General features: G+C 32.8%; 1 protein-coding gene across 1 annotated transcript in view; it reads left to right on the forward strand.

The window, feature by feature from the left end:
• The window catches only part of LOC107482686 (uncharacterized), a 9,577-nt gene extending 2,674 nt beyond the window's left edge, over positions 1-6,903 (forward strand). The window contains exons 2-8 of the mRNA XM_052262081.1: positions 2,445-2,776; positions 4,190-4,227; positions 5,195-5,328; positions 5,429-5,507; positions 5,921-5,961; positions 6,133-6,651; positions 6,756-6,903. Of these exons, the coding sequence (XP_052118041.1) occupies positions 2,445-2,776; positions 4,190-4,227; positions 5,195-5,328; positions 5,429-5,507; positions 5,921-5,961; positions 6,133-6,306 (798 nt within the window). The 3' untranslated portion in view covers positions 6,307-6,651; positions 6,756-6,903. The remainder of the gene's footprint in view (positions 1-2,444; positions 2,777-4,189; positions 4,228-5,194; positions 5,329-5,428; positions 5,508-5,920; positions 5,962-6,132; positions 6,652-6,755) is intronic.
• Positions 6,904-21,011: the final 14,108 nt, after the last annotated feature.

Below are 21,011 nucleotides of genomic sequence, written 5' to 3' on the forward strand. Positions count from 1 at the left end.
AAAAAAACCAATTTTAATATATTAAGTAGATTATATAAATAGAAATACTTGCTAAGTATATATATAAAAGAGGAGATATATAATTATATATAATATAATTGCTATATATGTAACAGATATAAATTGTTATAATTATAGAGACTTACTATAATTATATTAAATTTAATTATGAATGTAAATAAATAAAAGTGATAATAATTAATATTATTTTTTTTACATTTAATATTTATCGTAAATATAAAAAATATGAGAAAAAAAGTAGGTACTGACTTTATTTTATTTTATTTTACGTCATGAAATTTTTTACTAAAATTAATGGAGGAAAAAAATCTTTATGATTATATATCAATCTCAATCACAATAAATAAGATGAATCGATTGATCAACTAATAAATTTAACGGATAAATGTTATTTTTCATTTATGGAAAAAATGAGGTAACATGCATGCGTATATTAATATAGGAAGAATATATACTCACAGTTTTAAAATCTTCAAGAATATTTGATTGTATTATCCTTCAAGTCAAAAAATTCATCCTTTATTTTCATTAAATATTTATATTAATTCAATTAAATAAGTGTTTTAATGGGGCAAGCTCTTCTATTCTGGTTCATGGTTTCTCTTGACTCTATGGTTCATCTGGGAGAGAGATCGAGCTTCAAGAAATAGTGAATGGTCTTATCAATACACAAATGTATAACTCCCCAAGAATCTCAATTGCGCTTATATTCATCACTGTAGGAATTGGGTTCAAGCTTTCCCCAGCCCCTTCTCATCAATGATCGATTGAGTAACTAACAAATTTAATGGGTAAATGTTATTTTCTATTTATGAAAAAATGAGGTAACATGCATGCGTATATTAATATAGGAAGAATATATACTCACAGTTTTAAAATCTTCAAGAATATTTGATTGTATTATCCTTCAAGTCAAAAAATTCATCCTTTATTTTCATTAAATATTTATATTAATTCAATTAAATAAGTGTTTTAATAAAAGAAAAGATTATTATTATTATTATTGAAGAATAACGACAACTATCGTTATTAATATTAAATTGATTATTAATATATATATTGAATTATCATTAATATTAAATTAGTTATTTATATATATATTTAAACTTGATTATTTATATTAAATATATTTAATGATTATTAAAAATTAATCATATAATTATCATTATTAATAACCTATTATTAATAATTAATTTATATTTCTCTAAAATATAATTTTCTATCTTATTATTATTATTATATAGGTATAATAACTTGTCACTAATAAAATTTTAGGATAATGAATAAAAAATATAATTATATCAATATAATTAAAATTAATATAATTAAAATAGTTAAATTAAGTAGATTTGTATAAATTATAATAAATTACACAACATTTAAAAAGAAAATAAAATGAATAAGAATAAAATAAAAATAAATAAAATAGATAGAAAACTACAATAAAATAAATTGAATGTGAGAGTTTTTTTTGGTACATTTCATATCACATCCGTTTTTCAGTAATAATAAAAAATAAAAATACGTCAACTTGATATCTAAGAAAAAATAATGAGATAAAATCATAATACAGTTATAAAGTAAAAGCTTAAATTAGAACACAATATCATTCTAAAGTAAAAGCTTAAATTAGAACAGAATATCATTACACAACACATATTGAAAGTAATTTCACACTACAATATACCACAAACAGGTAAATGACTTAAATTTAAATACGAAATATTTTTTATTTATGCATACATGATAACACCATGGTCTATAAATATTTCATAGATAACATATCTTATATAGCTCCGAATGATAAGCACCTAAGTTGGAGAGTGTGGTAGTTTGTGTCCACGATAGTTGCCTTCTTGTAACGACACCCCAGAGGAAGAAAAAAAATTGTTGTAAAAGCTATCAAATGAAATAGTAATTGGTAAACGAATGATATTTTCTTCTAGCATACATGGTCTTTTATAGTGAAAAAATAAAAATAGAAGGAATTAAATTTTATATTTTTACATTAGGAATAAATATAATTAAAATGAATATAATTAAAATGTTTAAAAATATTTTCGATTAATAATTAGTTTAATAATGTATTAAATATTGATTTTATATAATTATAATAAAGATATTTTCCTAAATTAGTATAATTATGTATTATTCATTAAAATAATTAAAAATATTTTTGATTAATAATTGATAAATAGTTTAATAATGCATTAAATATTGATTTTATATAATTATAATAAAGATATTTTCCTATATTAGTATAATCATGCATTATTCATTAAATGTATTCATTTTGGAGGGAAAATGGGTTTACCAAAAAGTGACACCTCACTTTTATTAATTGGGAGAAAACCCAATTTTAGTATATTAAGTAGATGGGCTAATTAACAAATAGGAGGAGAGATTGCCTGAAACAGATATAGAAGAGAGAGCCCACCGCCGAAACTCTAAACTCGTTGCCGTCGGCATCGCCGCTTCAGTTCCAAAGGTTTCTGGAATCGAGCAAAGGCTCCTCTTCCGCCTATGAGTTCGAGAGAAAGCGCCTTTTTCGTCAACACATCTCCTCCGCGAACGAGTCCTTGGACTTCATTTCCATCCGATCTGCCTCAGATCCGCATTGCTCTCATCGTTTGTTCGTCTCAAATCTACGTCGCCAAGGTCTTCCAGCCACTGTGCTGCTCTTGTTGCAACACCACACCTCCGCCACTTGCACCGCCTCCGTTCTTGCGCATAGACGCACAAGATCGTCCCCGTGGTAGGTATTTTCTGATTATTTTTTTCAATTTTGGTTTGAATTAAGAAGCATGTGATTCTCTCTCTATTATTACTTTTGCTCTGTTTGCTTGCTTGATCCTAATCAATCTGGCAGATCAAGTTGAAATCGAAGTGTGTAAGTGTTTCAGATCCTAATTTTTTGTTTGATCTGTCTTCTCCGTTCTTGCTTGCTTGTGCCGTTCTTTCTTGCTTTCTCCGTTTATATTTGGATTTTGGTTTAAATGTTTGTTTATCCTATATTGCTCTGTTCTTCATGCTTCTAATTTTGGTGTTCAAGTGTTTGCATTCTCTTTATTTATTTATTTATTTATTTTGTGATAATTAGATTACAAGTCCGAAAACTCTGACATTGGCATTTTTCTGGGATTCAATGAAGTCACCATTCCAAATATTTTCTTATGATGTCCTTGCAAAAGCAACTAACCATTTCGAGAATTATGTTGGGAAAGGAGGCTTTGGGAGTGTTTACTATGGTAAGAGATGTTGGATATTTAATTTTTAATTTTTTTTTGTGTTCAAAGCAACTTTTTACTTCAATTAGTGGTTTAGTTTTAAGTGTGTGGCTTAATTTTGTTTGGTAGGTGTTGAATGGTTGCAATAACACTTTCTCTTTAACTTTATAATTTGAGTTTAGTTTTAAGTTTCAAGAGACATTACTTTATAGTGTAACTTATTTAGAGTTATATTGTGTATTTTTACAATTAAAATTACAATTCTGTTTAGGAAAGCTCCCACAAGGATATGAGGTAGCAATCAAACATTTCCATGAAAAGAAGGAGAAGACAAAAAAGCAATTCATGAGAGAAGTTGAGATCCTAAGTCTCATGCGCCATCAGAATCTGGTCTAGCTGTATGGCTGCAGTTCTGATGACAGTGATGAACTCCTGTTAGTTTACGAGTATGTCTCCAACGGTTCTCTATCAACCTATCTCCATTGAAATTCTGGAAACAAACTACCATGGGCTACCAGATTAAATATTTCCATTGAGACTGCTTCTGTTGTATATTCATTTTGGATTTTTAAGTTTTAAAATGGCAAAACTTGTGGAGAGCCTATTTTTGGGCAAGAGATATGTAGGTATTTGTCTCTGCTCTCTACATGGATTTATATTTTAGGAATCTCCTTGTGCTTTGCATTAGTCAGTCTTCCATAGAAGTTCTATAAAAATTGGAGTAGCTTGTATAGAGATCGGACTGCTTTGTTGCATGCTTTTTTGTTTTAATGTTTCTGCTTTTCTTTACTATCTTTCTTGCCTGATTTGTTTGTATCTCTCTGCTTTGGAAGATTTCTTATCCTACTTTTAGTCGTCACTCCCTCTCTTATTTCTAATAACCTTTTTTTGTATAATGTTTAGGCACCCTTTTGATTTATTAAAGATTTTGTGTGCTGCAGGTATAATGTTGCTGTGAAATGTGCTACTATAACTCCTGGTTAGTTGCTGTGAAATGTTGCTATTGATTTATAATTGCTTTCATTTGTAAATCTCAATACTTCGATTAAAAAATTATTAAATTTTTACTTTCTTATTTTATAAACTTTTTACTTAAAATAACTTTATCCGTATTTGCAATTGTAATTTAATGGAATGACATGGTAGTGGACCTTCATACATAGTGCTAGAAAGTATATATGTCACCGGCAAAGATTAAAAAAGATTAAAGCAAAACTTTTAGTAATGAGTGGGATAAAAGTGAAAGAAAGTGAGAATTTTATTTAGTTAGTTAAGTAACATGCTAAACTAGTGGAGAATCTTGATCATGAAGTAGTTAGCTTTATGCTATATTGTTAGGACAAGACATCACAAATTCACAATTGAGTTTATGTGCTATGATCTAAAACAAAACTTTAATTTTGGAAATGACAAATGCTTCGAAGATAGCAAATTATTAGTGCACTAAACTGCTATGTGCAAAAATAATGCCCTAATAAAACTTGGATAGGCATCAAAAGTTGCATTTTGTTTTTTGTTCACTTCATTTAGATACATCCTACGTGGTGTTTTTTTATAACGAGCACTATTTCTGAAAACCATACTGGAGCAATGTATCAATGAACATTATCAAGAAAAGATGGATGGGGAAGTTTCTTAAGTGCCGTGCCATTTTTTTTCCATGTTCAAAGCAATTGTGCAGTCTTAGTTCTAGTTGGAAGGGACTATTCTTTTTTGTCCCTGTTTTTTATGGTATGCCATAGTTTGTGATTGGAGTTCTTAGTTTGATAATTTATGCTACCGGCTTGTCCTGAAATATATTGATAATTTTCTTGATTTAATTTTTGTTAATTTTAATTGTCATTGCCAATGATGGCTTCTTGAATTCTCTTTTTATTCATTTATTTATTTTGTTTATTTTGAATTGTTACTGCAGACAATGACTTCCTATTTTGTTTTTGATGCAGTGGCAACTTATTACTTATATACAACTTATGTTCATCCCTTTATTTGCTCCCTTGCTACTATTATACTCATGTCACCAGATGAAGTCTTGCACAAAGGCAATGGGACCCTCTGTGAAATGTTACTCATGGTTCAGGTGGGCTCTTATGCACATATTCAGTGAAATTGATTTTTCTTTTTTCTTTTTTCATTTCCATGTTACTTGTTTTCCTTTTAATTATTTGCATTTGTTTCAGGCATACAAAGCAAATGTTATATGTCCTAACAAACACCAATCCGACAAAGAGAAATTTTATAGCAATCATCTTCTTGAGAGTGAGAATTTTCTGTATTATACATGCCATTCAATAAGAATTTTCATATCTAGATGTTGTTTATTCCCTTCGTGGTTATTTTCTCACTTCCTGCAAAATAGGGAAAGTAGATTGATTTTCAATAACATCTTATGACCAATTTGTATTGAACATGATAGAGTGTAGAAGATAGACAATGCTTTCTGGTATTACTTTAGATCACTTGCATAAGTTGAGAGTTGAGACCATCAATAATGGACGACTAACTTAGACTCCTCTATCTTCTTTTGTGTAGTAAAATTAGTTTGTGATGATGAAACCACTTATTGTACAATATATAACTGAATGTTCTTTACTTATTTTTTCCCCTGACTTTATTTATTTTTATTCATGTATCTCATTTGTTTTTATGCATGCATATATTTTGTGCTTCAGTTCTTGCGCTTTACAGGTTTTGGTGGGGAGGATTTTGGAAGGTAATGTTCTATCTCTTCTGTTTATATAATCATTGCACTTGGTCACTTTCAATATTTACATGTTTCATTATGTTTTTAACACACGACCCTCTCTTGCAATAACATAACTAATTTGACATACCATTGGAGCCTCTGATCTAGCTCTAACAGAGACTATGGCTTTTCTCATAGTGGCTTCAGCTTGATCAACATTTCTTGGAGCCGAGGGACTATTCTCTCTACTATTCTTTTCTTGATCATAACTGTTTCCATTCTTCTTCTCTGGAGACTCGGACTTCTCTGACAAAGAAAGCGAAGCCTCCTCTCCGATCTCAGCACCGTTTGTGGCCAATCGAAGATCCATGAACTGTCTTGGCACTGCGTCTTGCTTCTTCTCCTCCTCCTCCTCCTCTGGCTTGTGTTGTTGCATCAAAGCCACCACCTTGCATCTGCAGGGCCTTGTATTCCGCGGTTACACAATCTAGCCTCTCTCTCCATTGATTCTCCACCTTCATTCGCTCCAACTCTACCAGAATACAACTGTCTGATCATGGATGGGTCTTTTTTCGTGTGAATTTGGTGAGATGTTGTTGTCAACAACGAATTGATCGCTGCTCGTGTTGGTAGTAAGAAGATTCAGACCAGTCTGAAATAATGAATGAAAATTGAGAAACTTCGGATACGTAATTTAGAAGTAAAGACATGGTATTGGTATGCATCGTCAATTTTAATATCTTTGTTCTGTGATACAAAATCTGATTAAATTGTAGATGATAATGTTGTATTCTTAATTTTCTGTATTAATGATACTACAGGTTGGGAATGCTTGCAACAACCTTTCATGTCATGGCAATGTGTCTTAGGATCTGTCACTAGGATTGGTTTATAGCCTAATTTGTTGTAACATAGTTATAAGCTTGTAGCATTTTTTATTTTTTAGATTTGTAACATGAGTTATTACTTTTCAAGAGAAACTTGTGTATCAATATTTTGAGTTTAATAAATAATAATAATAATAATAATAATTGTTGGCACAAATAATTGAGATTTTAGAAAAAAAAAGGGGTAGTTTATTACTTCTAAGAAAATAAGTATAATATAACTAAAAAAAGTCTTTAAGATTTTAGCGGTAATAGTAATGGCAACTAAAAGTAAATAATATTACAATTTTAGAATTATTTTTAGTGGTCATATAAATTGCCAGTAAAATAGATTTTTGCGGCAATAGTAATGGCCGCTAAAAGTTAATAACATTGCAATTTTAGAATTACATTCGGTGGCTATATAAATTGCCAAGAAAATGGCCACTAAAAGTTACCTACTTTTTGCGGCCATTAAAAAGGTCTTTACCGGCAAATGTTATAATTGCCGCTAAAACCTTTTAGCGACAAAACATAATACGGCTAATGTCTAATTGCCGGTAAATGTATTAGCGGCTATTTTTATTGCCACTAAAAATAAAATAAATGGCCGCTAAAAGTAATTTTTTTTGTAGTGTAATTCTTACTCAAGAAGTTCTTGACTTGAAAATAGAGAGAATGATGCATGACCAACATAAGAAAAGATCAAAAAAGAAGAAAGTGGTGTGCTTGTAATATTGAGATAAATTTGTGAATTTTTGAATTTAATGAAAGAAGCAAACTTGTACAATGATTATTGATTAATGAAAGATGCTATAAAAATTTTATTTTGTGAATTTGGGAATTTAATGAAATATTTCATATTGTAACGTAGTAATTAATTTTAGTATATTTATATTGTGTATAATATAAAATAAAAATAGTATAATATAATAAAGAAAGTATTACTAAAGATCTATTGTAATATTTTCTAAGTGTTAAAAAAATATTTATGGTAATATTTTTTAAGTGTTACAAAAAAGATCTATGGTAACATTTTTCTAAATGTTACAAAAATATCTATGGTAATATTTTTGAAGTATTACAAAAATATCCATGATAATATTTTTCTAAGTGTTACAAAAAATATTTATGGTAATATTTTTTAAGTGTTACAAAATTATCTATGATAATATTTTTTGAAGTGTTACAAAAAATATCAATTGTAACATTTTTTTAAGTGTTATCATGAATGATCTATTATAATATTTCTTATAGTATTATTATAAAATATCTTTTGTAATATTTTTTACTAAATGTTATTAAATCTTTAGAAAAATGTTAGTAAAACTCTTTAATAATATAAAGTATATTTAATATTTAATAAAAATATTACTAATATATATAGATAATATTTTAATATAATTTAGTAATATTTTTTAAACATCAATAAAAATCAAGTATATAGTAGTGGGTGTTACGGTATTCTTTCTAAAATAGGAATATAACTACTAAGAATGCCTTTTCCGGTCTTCCTGCTAATCTTTGACATCTTCTACCACACTTAGATAACCTAGGCGAGATGGTGTTACATGAAATTAAACATAAACTAATATATATAGTACAATTAAATGGTTTGTTTATTAAGGAATCAACCAGCTCAGAGACCACCATGTTACGCGTTAGTCCATTTAATTTGAATTTTAACATTAAGCACATCATCAATGACAAAGTCTTACAACGTAACTTGTGCATGCTAATTTGTCTAAGGACAACAAAGGCAGAACATGGGTTAACTTATATCATGTATATGGCGTGATACATGTGGTAATAATTGGTTGGTGTCAAGTAGTGTTAACAAGCTAAGCATGAACAGTAGTTTCTATAATTTAGCCATCATTTACAGTTTCAACTTCACAATTATGAAGTTATGACTCAGCATTCCATTAAAATTCTCATAAATCAAAATAGAATTTCAAGTCAACGTAATATTGTAATTGATGTAAAGAATCCTTACATCTCACATTGGTATAGTGATGATTTCTATATATTCAATTTGTGATACATAAAAGTTTATAAGGCTGATCATACATGGGGTAAAGCTTGGGTTTTGGCACAATCACCTTAAGCTGAGTTATAGATGTGTGTTAGGATGTGTTTGGAATTTACAGAAGATTTTTTCATATTTAACATCAAATCCTCTTATTTTCAAGAAAATTTGATTGGAACTGAAAGTATTTGATAAACTAAAAAATAGAAAAAATCAATTTTTGCCATTGATATATTAGTACAAAAGAGAAAGAGATAGCGCGCAGCAGCTAGTGGTAACAGTGGTCAATCTGACAACTTTTCGTTTTAATTAATGGATTGTTTTATAGCTAATTTTATGGTATCTTTTGTTGGTATTTAATTTTTGTTTGAATTATTTTTTATAATAATTTTAAAATATTTAATATTTTTTAATTTTTATACTTTTAAATTTATAATTAATTATTTAATCTATTTTAACAATTAGATAATATTTTTTAGACACCATAACAATCACCTTGTTTTATATATAAATAAAGGATAAATTAAAATTTTAAATTATTTATTTAAATCAAATGAATTTTTATTAAAGGTTTAATTACTCTAAATTGTAAAATTACTTGTATACCCTTAGGGATCCAATTGAAAATAAAAAAAAGTATGGAGACTTAATTGAAAATTTGATTAAACAATAAATATTCATTAAAAGATATTTCTATAATCCTATTCAATAATTCTATAACATGAAAGATATTCCTATAATCCATTTTATTTTGTCACTATCATTCTTTTGCTTATTTTATACAAATTGTACCAAAGATACCTTCTCTTTTTTTTAACTTTTAAAAATACCTTATCTTAAGAACATATAGAAAAAAAAGGAATGAATAAAATGAAACACAAATAATAGTAATAAGTATATATAAAATTTAGTTTTCATCATTCAAGTATTCATTATGATCATGTAACATTTTACGTTTGTGTGGATTCATTGAATATAGTTTGTGTCTTTATCATATCATGGTACACCATAGAAAACCATAAGGCTATGTGTTCTTGTGTGAATAACCTTGATGTAACCTCAGCTATGAGAGTCAACGCCGAACTATTGCCTTTAGTGCCAAGCTGTAGGCTAGGAGGATCCGAGCTCTTTGTCTAGGAAAATGTCACGTTGTGGAGAATATGAACAAACAAAAGGGGGAGTGTACCTGCAAAGGCACTTCAATGCTTAAGTTACTATCGTGAATTCAATATATCCTTTCAGGATAAAATACCATACCTTTATAGGTGAGGTGAAATAGGTCAATTACGTTTCTATTGATCATCTGAATTGAAGAGCCACTTGGGCACTAGGTCCAATGTGAGTTGGATCACTTAGCCATGCTTCATTAGGTTTTAATAAGTGATAATGCCTGGTCGGACGTTTTTATTCCAGGATATAATCCGTTGATTCTAACTGTAACGTATAACACAGAGTGCCGAGTTATAACGTAAAGTGCCGAGTTATGACATCGGATTTGTAATGGCCGTATCATAGCCTCCCCCCAAGCTTAGCCCGAGAATGTGTTTTAATGAAGCAGGTTGAGCTTTTAATGAAACATAAGTTGGCCATTGAGTTCATAACTCGGCTATTTGGATTAGCCTTGGAGCCCCCATTCAAGATGCTTTATTAAAATAATATGAAATAATTACTATAAAAAGAATTGATTTTAAATGAAGAGAGAGATAAGTAATGATGGTAATAAATAGTTTGTCATTTCCAATGCCTTCTGAACCATTGATTTGATTGATTAGTGGGTGAGGTGGAACTTAACCGGCGGTGGTAACCTTTGGGTAACTGCATTGGAATGCAAATAGTTATGCTTCCAAATTATTGTTTCATTTGGGATAAAAGTTTGCTGTGCAAGTTGCTGAGAAAGAAATGAGTAAACAAGGTACAAGGTACGTACTAGTATTTATTTTTTTTGTATTATGCTTTTATAGCTTTTGAATTTTGTGTGTTTAGTATGGGTTTTGAGAGGGAGAAAGAGAAGAGGGAGACGGTGGACTAGTCATACGATTGGGTGAGTAAGGATGTTAAAATGTGTACATCACTGTTCATGGATGTAGAGGCTATGAAGGAAATAGATTTGAGGAAGATAGTGAAGCTAGGTTCATGGATTCATGTGAAACTATTACTGAGTGCCAACGATGACCGTGTGTATCATAGAGCAAAGAATTTTGAATTTTTCTTCATGTATAACTTTATCATAGAGGAACTGAGAGTGAAACTTTCATTCTCAGAGTTTCAATGTCAAGTGTTGAGGCAACTAAACTGTGCGCCTTCCCAACTCCACCCTAATGGGTGGGCATTTTTGTGTAGTTTTGAGATTCTAATGGAGTTTCTAGAAGAGACTCCCTCTATTGAGTTGTTCTTCTCCTTATTTCAGGCCAAAGGTGTTTGAAAAGGGGGTTGGGTGAACTTGAATAGTTCGCTGAAGTTTTTTATCTTTAAGTTATACAAGTCGTCGTTTAAAGACTTCAAAGAGATATATATGAAGGTCTCTAATGATGAAAGTGATTTTCCATTCTATATGGATGAACATTTGGGGGAAACATTTTCTCTTTGGTGGTGTTCGGAGCCTCACAATATTCTGGGGCCACAAACTATTAGTGCAAGAGATGAATGTATTATTGAGTATTTGGTGGAAGTTGTTGATTGGAAAAAATTGATTTCTGTGTTTGATTTGCTTCAATGGGAGGAGAATAAAGAAACTGTTGTGGATATTTGGGTGAGACTCTAAAATGTAACTCTGTATGCTTTGAGACGATATGTTACTAACTGTTGTGTTTTTTTTAGGAGAAAAATATTCTGGGGTATCTGCTGCTACCCTAAGCGCTCGGGTTAAGAGCCAAAATTTGGAAAAGGAGGGTTCGACCTCGAAAGCCGAAAAAACTGTTGGTGCTGGCAAGGTTAACCAGCCTAAGCCGAGGAGGAAGAAAATTATTTTGAAGAAGAGGAAGACTGATGTGGTGGACCTTTCTGAAGGTTCTGAGGAAGATAGGGATGAGATCCCGATTGAAGAAATACAAAGTTTTTATGAGAACCAAAAGAAGTTGCATAACGTTGCCAATCAAAGTGATGGCTCGTAACTGTGGGGGAAGGATTTTCCTTATATGGTCATTGCCGACGAGGTTTGCCAGACGTCGGCAGATGTGACTCTGGCAGACAAGATTAGGGACGTCGCCATTAATCAGTATATGCAGGTAATGTATGTTATTGTTGATTGTGATTTGCATACCAATATATGTATAAATAGTCCTTTTTGGTATCTATTTGGTCTGTTAAGGTGATTGGTCTTCGACTAGCGAGCTAAGGGCGTAGCCAAGAAAGGAAATATAAAAAATTTTCCGAGCAAAAGCAAGACCCGATTTTGAAAGAAGAATTGGCTTTAAAAAATAGGAAAGTAGCCAAATTGGAGAGTACGTTATCAAAAACTGAGAAGGAGTTGAAGCTGATGAAGGAAAATTATTCAAAAGAAGTGGAGGATTTGAAGAAAAAGGAAGCCGACCTTTCTACCATGAGTGCTCAGGTAATTGAGGTGACAACGAAGTTGAAAGAGATGGAGAAACAGAAGGAAGCAGAAATCCTTGATTCGTTTGTGGAAGGGTTTGAGCGAGTGTCTCAACAGGCCAAGTTTCTTGCTCCAGAGGTTGGTTTTTCTCAGATAGATCCAGGGAAGATCATCCAAGATGGAGCTTGATGACTGCGCATCATGTTATGTTTTTCTATGGTTTTTCATATAAAAAATTAGTTTATAATGCCCAATTATTGAGTATTTATTGTGCTTAAGTTGAATATTGCTTTGATTACTTGAGTTAATGAATTTTATAGAAAATGGTGGAAAAAGAAGCAATAAAAGTACTAATAGAGGAAGCACACTCCCAAGGTGGCAAAATAGTTGGAAACAAACTCAAGGAGAAGCAAAGAGAATTTGCAACCCTGACCTCTTCATACTCAAATAAAAATAACTCAAGCTATAAAGCTCCAAATGAGGTGATCTCAGTGCCATTGAAAAGCAGACTTCTAGAGCTTTCCAACCATATATAACACTCTATAGTGTACATTGGATTTGAGGGTACAAATTTCTATTCGTTTAGCTTCACAATTTCAGCGTAAAACAAATCCCTGCACTTCACCAGACTGACCTCTTCACCTTCAAATGATCATAACTTGGGGACGAAAAGTCCAAATGACATGCTTTCAGCAGCGTTAGAAAGCTAAGATCTAGGGCTTTCTAATGATATTTAATAGTTTATAGTGGGCATTCATCTTGAGGATACAGCAGACCAATATTTCAACGTGCAAGGTTTCCCAAACCTTCACAAGCCCAAAATGCCACTTTAATGACACTCCACATTGGGCCACTTCCAAATACTCCAATCCCTTCATTTATTCTTCAAAGTTTCAAGCTTCTATAAAGGGAATTAAAAGTTCACAAGCCCAAGTCAAGCCACAATTAACAATCAATCAAGGCCACAAGAATCATCTAGAAGTAATTAGGAAATTTGCATTTGATTCTAATTTCATTTGAATTTGTAATTTAGGTAGCTTATAAATAGGACCTTAGCTTCATCATTTTAGACACACCATGGAGGGATGGAGGTGACTCCACTCCCCTCTCACTCTCATTCTCTTCTCTTCTTCCATTTCTTTCATATACACTTTTGTAAATATTTAGTTATGAGTTTCTAATTTCCAACATTGGGAAAGAGAGCTCTATTGCTATTTGATGAATTAATTTGTTTTTATTCTTCTTCTTCTCTTCATCTCTCTTTGATTTACTTGAAGGATTTTCGTTCTTCATGCTTAGTATTCAATTATCTTGGAAAAGAGATTGAATGCAATTGGGTTTCATAGGAACCTTGGAAGAGGAAACATAAAACTATGCTTGAAAATCCTTCTCACACTTGAGTAGATTTGGGTATGGATGTGATATTGTGACATTTAATCTATCCATTATTTGGGTCTAGAAAAGTGTGTGATATAATTAGGGACCATTCTTCATCTCTTCTCATGAGCAATTAGACCAAGAAATTGGCTATTGATCAAGATTTGAGAGATTGAATTACCAAGGAATTGGGATTCAATCAATCATGATTGCCAAGAGGTCAATGAGTTGCATGATTGAAGAGGAGATGAAAACTATTGAACTTAAGAATGTAATATCTCTTGATCCCAATGTTAATTTCATTCTTAATTCTTGTTATTTACTTTTTGTCTTTAATTCTTGTCATTTACTGATGACTTGCATTATTTACCTCTTTTTCTTATCTAAAAAAACCATAAAAAGAGCATAATCTCATTGAATCAATGCAATTTCATGAACCAAAAGATATATATTATGGTACATTGCTTTGAAATGGGTTTGTACTGAATTTTAGGTGAAAAGAGCAACAAAAGGGGAAGAAAATAACAAATAAAGTTGGGCGTGTGAAGCTGGGCGTGCCACTTGAAGCTCTGGGCGTGGCACGCCCTCTTTGAGACTCGGTGTGTGAAAGGGAAGAATAGGAGAAAAAGGACAACAACAATGAAGATGAACTACAAGGTGGTAAAGTTCCTTTTTCCTCTTACTTATTTCCAGTATTTTAAATTACATGATTGTCTTCTATTTCCTTGTATACATGTGTGTTGTGAATAAGCATAGCTTGATTGCTGAATTATAACATGTGCTATGACATTATGACTACCATCTTAAATTTTGTGAGTTCAAAGTAATTAAGAATCATGATCATAAACAAACAAGGTAATTAAAGAAGAAGTTAGCATGAGCTTATAAGTATTGAGAAGCTAGCACGACTATTGTTGCACAATTACATTTGAATTTGTTTAATTGAAGTTTTCATCTAGGACAGTTTATGAAATTTTTGAAATCATGAAAACCTTGAAGATGCAAAATACAAATGAGGCAAGAAAAAGAAAAGGGAAAGAATGAGAAAGCTGAAGGCTCTGAGTACTAATGACAATTCATTTGTTAAGTACTTATGATGTTTATATATCAAGCAAAAAGTTTGAAAACAAAAAATTTAGAGTCAAGGCTAGGCTCAAGTGCAAAGCACTCCTTCAAAGCTCAAGGTTCTGAGCATCAATGATTAGAGAGTAAATAAAAGAAATAAATGAGCTTAAAGAGCCCTCTAATTAAATGCTTGTGGTGCTTATGTATCAAGTGGTAATACTTGAAAACAAAGTATTTAAAGTCGTAGCTTTCAACACATGGTGCAAAGCACCCAAGAAGCTAAGCTAAGAAAAGAATGAAAAGTTTGTTTCAAGGAAAGAACGTAAAGAAAAAAATTTCATAAAATGAGCTAGATAGAAGCATCAATCATTTGAATTTCTTTTGTGATTGTAGCATGCATAAGAAACTAGCCAACCATGAACATAAATATTGCTATTCTTCTCACCTTGTTTTGCCAAAATCTATTGCATGATTCTTTGTTTGCTTAGGACAAGCAAAGTTTAAGTTTGGTGTTGTGATGAATTGCATCATTTACCCCTTTTTCTTATCTAAAAGGACCATAAAAAGAGCATAATCTCATTGAATCAATGCAATTTCATGAATCAAATGATATATATTATGGTACATTGCTTTGAAATGGGTTTGTGCTGAATTTTAAGTGAAAAGAGCAACAAAAGGGGAAAGAAATAACAAATAAAGCTGGGCGTGCCACCTGAAGCTCTAGGCGTGGCACGCCAAGCTTTTGAACCAACTCTCAACAATGGGCGTGCCACTTGGAGCTCTGGGCGTGGCACACCAAGTTTGTGAAGCCAAGTCTCAAAGAGGGTGTGCCACTTGGTGCTATGGGTGTGGCATGCCAGGCTTAACTTACAGAGGAGTAATTTTGAGCCCCACTATCGGCGTGGCACGCCAAGCATTAGGCGTGGCACGCCGGGGCATATGCTAGCCTGGCCTTCTCTTATTCAAATGAATATATCTTGATTTACACAACTCCAAATGGAATTATTTTAGTGCCATTAGAAAGTAGACATCTAGGGCTTTCCAACCATATATAACACTTTATAATGGACACTGGAATTGAGGAAGATATTGACCCCGAAAATACAAGAAGAAAAACACGTCACTGCAGAGTTACCAGCCTGACCTCTTCATTTTCAAAGGAACATAACTTGCATTCTAGAGGTATGAATGATCCGATTTTGGTGCTGTTGGAAAGCTGACATCAAGAGCTTTCCAACAATATATAACACTCTAGGGTGAACACTAAAACTGAAGGAGAAAAAGGCCATGATTTCAGCATTGCAAAACCTGGGCGTGCCACTTGATATCGAAGGCGTGGCACGCCAGCTCTATTTTCATAATGGGAGTGGCACGCCAGGTTCTGGGCATAGCACACCAGTTCTAATGGCCAGAGAGGAAGATTTTGTGCATCATTGAAGGCGTGGCATGCCAACGAGTGGGCGTGGCACGCCAGTTTCATAACATATGGGCGTGGCACGCCAAGGAGTGGGCGTGGCACGCTGGGGTACTTGACAGACTGACCTCTTCACCTTCAACTAAGTATACCTTGAGCTACAGAGGTTCAAATAAGTTGATTTTAAAGGTGTTAGAAAGATAACATTCAGGGATTTCCAGCAACATATAATACTTCATAGTGGACATTCAATTTGAGACCCAAAGAACTCCATAATTTCATCGTGTCAAATGGGTTACAATCCAAAGAGCAAAATCGAGTGGGAGTGGCACTTGGAACCACACGCCAACTTCTTCCTGCAACTCCCAACCTTCAATCAAGCCCACTCCAACTCTCATTCAAGCCATAATTATCAACCAATCAAGGCCACAAGAAGCATCTAGAATAGTTTATTTTTATTTTATTGTAATTTGCTTTTAACTTCATTTAAGTTTGTAATTTAGGAAGAGCCTATATAAAGGCCTTAGTTTTAAAGAATAGAGAAAATACGGGGACTCTTGGCTGAATTCTACTAGAGAGGGATCTTCGGACTCCCTCTTCTCACCCACACTTCTTTTCTCTTCCATTTTCTTACTTGTAAATATTTTAGTTATGAATCACTAACTCTTTCCATTGGGAAAGAGAGCTCTATTGTTTTTCAATGGATTAGATTATTTTTATTCTTCTTCTTCTCTTCATTTCTCTTTGATTTACTAGAAGGAATTTCGTTCTTCATGCTAGTGTTTAATCATGTTGGGAAAGAGGTTGAATGCAAAATGGGTTTCATCGGAACCTTGAAAAAGGAATCATAAAACCATGCTTGAAATTCCTTCTCACACTTGAGTAGAATCTAGGTTTTGGGATTGGATATGGTGACATATAATTCACCCACTATTTGGACCTATGATGATGTGTGGTACAATCAGGGACCATTCTTCATCTCTTCTCATGAGCAATTAGATCAAAGAATTGGCAATTGTTCAAGGTTAGAGAGATTGAATTACCAAGGGATTGGGATTCAATCACTCATGATTTCCAAGAGGTCAATGATTGCATGATTGAAGAGGAGATGAAAACAATTGATCCTAAGAATGCAATATCTCTTGATCCCAATGCTTATTTTATCTTTCTTTCTTTTATTTACTTTATAGTCATTTACTTTTCTGCACTTTACATTTCCAGCACTTTACTTTCTTATACTTTACTTTCCTTGCCATTTACTTTCTTGCACTTTATTGCTTTCCTTTACTTTCATATTTTTTGTTGCTTATCATCCAATTATGCTTGTCTAACTAGGCTAATTAATCAACTATTGCTTGCTTAATCCAATTAATCTCTGTGGATACGATCCCACTCCATTATGGGTTATTACTTGACGATAATTTGGTACGCTTGCCAAAGAACGGATTCACTATATGTGGGTAGTAAATTCCGGTCATCATTTACTTATGCACATTTATGGCTTTATTTACTTTTGCACATTTGTGCCTTCCAAGTGTTTGTAGAAATGCTTCACTTACTTTCTAGTCATTTAGTTTCTTGTACTTTACTTTCTTGTACTTTCCATTCCTTGCAATTTACATTATTGTACTTTAATTTTTAGCACTTTAATTTCTTGTCATTTACTTTTCTTGCACTTTACTGCTTTCCTTTACTTTCATGTCATTTACATTTTCTTGTTGCTCATAATCACAATTATGAATCATCTAACTAGAATAATTAATCAACTATTGCTTGATTAATCCTTTAATCCTCGTGGGATCGACCTCACTCTTGTGAGTTTTATTACTTGATACGACCTGATGCACTTGCCGGTAGTTATTACGGAGAATTAATATTTTCGTATCAGAGCTATGGTGGAGGATGATGGTGCTGCTGAAGAAGAAGATGAGAATGTTGAATAGCGTTGGTGTTTGATTGGATTTATGTATTTGCTTTCACTAAACTATGTTTATTTATTTTGAATTTGGTTTGCTCTTAATAGAGCTAGTTTGGATTTTATATTATTTTGATGTCTAAACACAATATGAATGATTAGATGTGTTTATGTGGATTTACCTTTTATTGATGTTTGTTTGATAAAGGCGTTTGTATAATTTTGCTGATGGTAGCACGTTTGATTGTGCTTGTGTTTGCTTGACCTTAGTATATAGTTGTTTGATTGTTATATCCCTAAAATGATAATTGAGAGGATAGGATTTGTATAGGTCAAATCAAAATATTTGACGTGAATGTTGAGATTGGTTATATCTGATAAAGATATAATTGAAAAGTTAGGTTGTTTAATAAAGATCGGTATTTTGTTTTTTAATCGGCGAAATCCGAATATTATGATGCTGAATATAAGTCTGCAGGATAACAGCTTTAAGTCGAAAAGAAATAAAAAATGCTTAAAGCAAGATAGAGTAAAAAATATAAGATCCTATATATGTATTGATGGACCTTTGGTTACAAAGGTGCAGGTAGGCAAGTCTCATTAAAACCTTTCTAAGCAAAACCCTTTTTTGGGAAAAATCTTAGTAATAGAAAAAAGAGTACTCGCCTGGCCTTGACTTTTAACTGTAATATAACTTAAGAGATGATACATTCCAAGTATTAGGCAAAGTATTACCCTATACAGACTGTAATCAGTAGGCTCCGTTGCCGAGTACTTCAATAACTCAAAAAGGGCCCTCCTAGTTAGCTGCTAGTTTTGCCATGGTTTGGGGGTCTTCTAGCCTGTTCGGTTCTTTTGAGCACCAAGTCATTTTCCTGGAAGGATCTTGGATGGAGTTTCTGGTTGTATCACCGAGCTATATGCTGTTGCATAGCTCGGTGTGTGATTGCTGCTGAAGATCGAATTTCTTTAACATGTCCAAGTCATATTAACGAGCTATATCTGTTGTACTATGGTCATCCAATTGAGTTCGGAGTGATGCTTGGGAGATCTCGACAGGTACCATTGCGTCTGACACATATACCAGTAGGAAAGGCGTTTCCTTTGTTGTTGAGTGGATGGTGGTGTTGTACCCCCATATGACCTCTGGTACTAATTCGGCCTAGAAACCCTTGGCATTGTCAAGCTTTTTTCTCCAGGCATGTAAAATAACTTTGTTTGTGGCCTCGGCTAAGCCATTTGTCTGCGGGTGTTCTATCGATGAGAAATGTTATCTGATCTTTAATTCCTACAAAAAGGAGGTGAATTTATAATCGGCAAATTGACGACCATTATCAGTGATAATGTACCGAGGTATGCCAGATAATATTCCTCCATACAAAGGAAACCATTTGTTGTGATGTGATATTTGCTAGAGGCTGTGCCTCTATCCATTTGGAAAAGTAATCAATTGCTACTATTAAAAATTTTACTTGCCCTGCCGTCAAAGGGAAAGGGCCGAGGATGTCAAGCCCCCACTGATTGAAGGGCCAACTTACCTTGGTATTGTGGAGGATTTCGGCTGGTAGGTGTGTAATTGGACTGTGTTTCTGGTAATTGTCACAGCTTTTTACTTTTGTTTTACAGTCTTATTACAATGTCGACCAAAAGAAACCAGCTCGGAGTATCTTGGAGGATAAGCTGCGGGCTCTGAGTTGTGTGCTACATATTCCTTCGTGTGCCTCGGCAAGCGCAAGCTCGGCCTCCGACCTGGAAAGACATTTAAGTAGAGGACGATAGAATCCTTGTCTATATAGGCAGTTATTTTATATTATAAAAAATGAAGCTTGTCAGCAAAATTGCCGAGTATTTTCAATGTTGTCTGATAATATTCCAGTCCTGAGATAGTTTATATAGGGTGCTCTCTAATCTTCTTCCTGCATGACACTTAGAATTTTGGTTAGATCTATACTTGGTTTAAGTAGTGTGAATCGGTGAAGGGAAGAAGAAGTTGTTTGTTAACTGGCGAGCTTGGATAGAATATCAGCTTGGCTATTATAATCACGAGGTATATGTTGAATTTTAATTTTGGAAAACTTTGAAAATAAGCTTTGAATAATAGCAAGGTATTTGGATAATAAAGGATCTTTTACCTGGTACAAGTTATTCACCTGCTGTACGACGAGCAAGGAATCACATTATACCTTGAGTTCGGTAATATTTAGATCGATAGCGAGTTTGAGACAGGCAATTAGAGCTTCGTATTCAATTTCATTGTTACTCGCTTTGAAAGAAAGGTATAAAGACTGCTCTATAACATAACCATTACCATCTTCAAGTAAAACCCCAGCACCACACCATTACTCGCTTTGAATCATCAATGGCAATTGGGACTGTGAATTTGGCGATAAAATATGCCAAATATTGTGACTTTATGGGACCTCGCCCCTGGTATCTGATGTCAAATTCGGAGAGCTCAACCGACCATTTAACTAGTCGGCCAGCTAATTCTGGTTTCTGAAGAACTTGTCGTAAAGGTTGATCTGTGCGAACATAGATGACATGGCTTTAGAAATATGGCCGAAGTCGCTGGGTTGAGAACACCAAAGCTAAAGCTAGCTTCTCGATCTTAGGATAGCGAAGTTCGGCGTGTTGTAAAGTCTTGCTAATAAAATAGATCGGCTATTGCTGTTTCTGTCTCTCTGCAATAAAAACAGAGCTTTTGGCCCAATCAGTGACAGATAAATATAAGTAAAGTGGTTCTCCTTGAAAGGGGGTTTGCGAAATAGGTGGTTTTCAAAGAGTGTTTTTTATAGTTGTGAAAACAGTTTCACATTCATCAATCCAATGAAAAGCTTTTTTCTATTTTAATGTTTGAGAAAAACAGAAAGATTTAGAAG

Source organism: Arachis duranensis, chromosome 1 (assembly GCF_000817695.3).
Source record: "Arachis duranensis cultivar V14167 chromosome 1, aradu.V14167.gnm2.J7QH, whole genome shotgun sequence".
Classification (NCBI taxonomy): Eukaryota; Viridiplantae; Streptophyta; class Magnoliopsida; order Fabales; family Fabaceae; genus Arachis; species Arachis duranensis.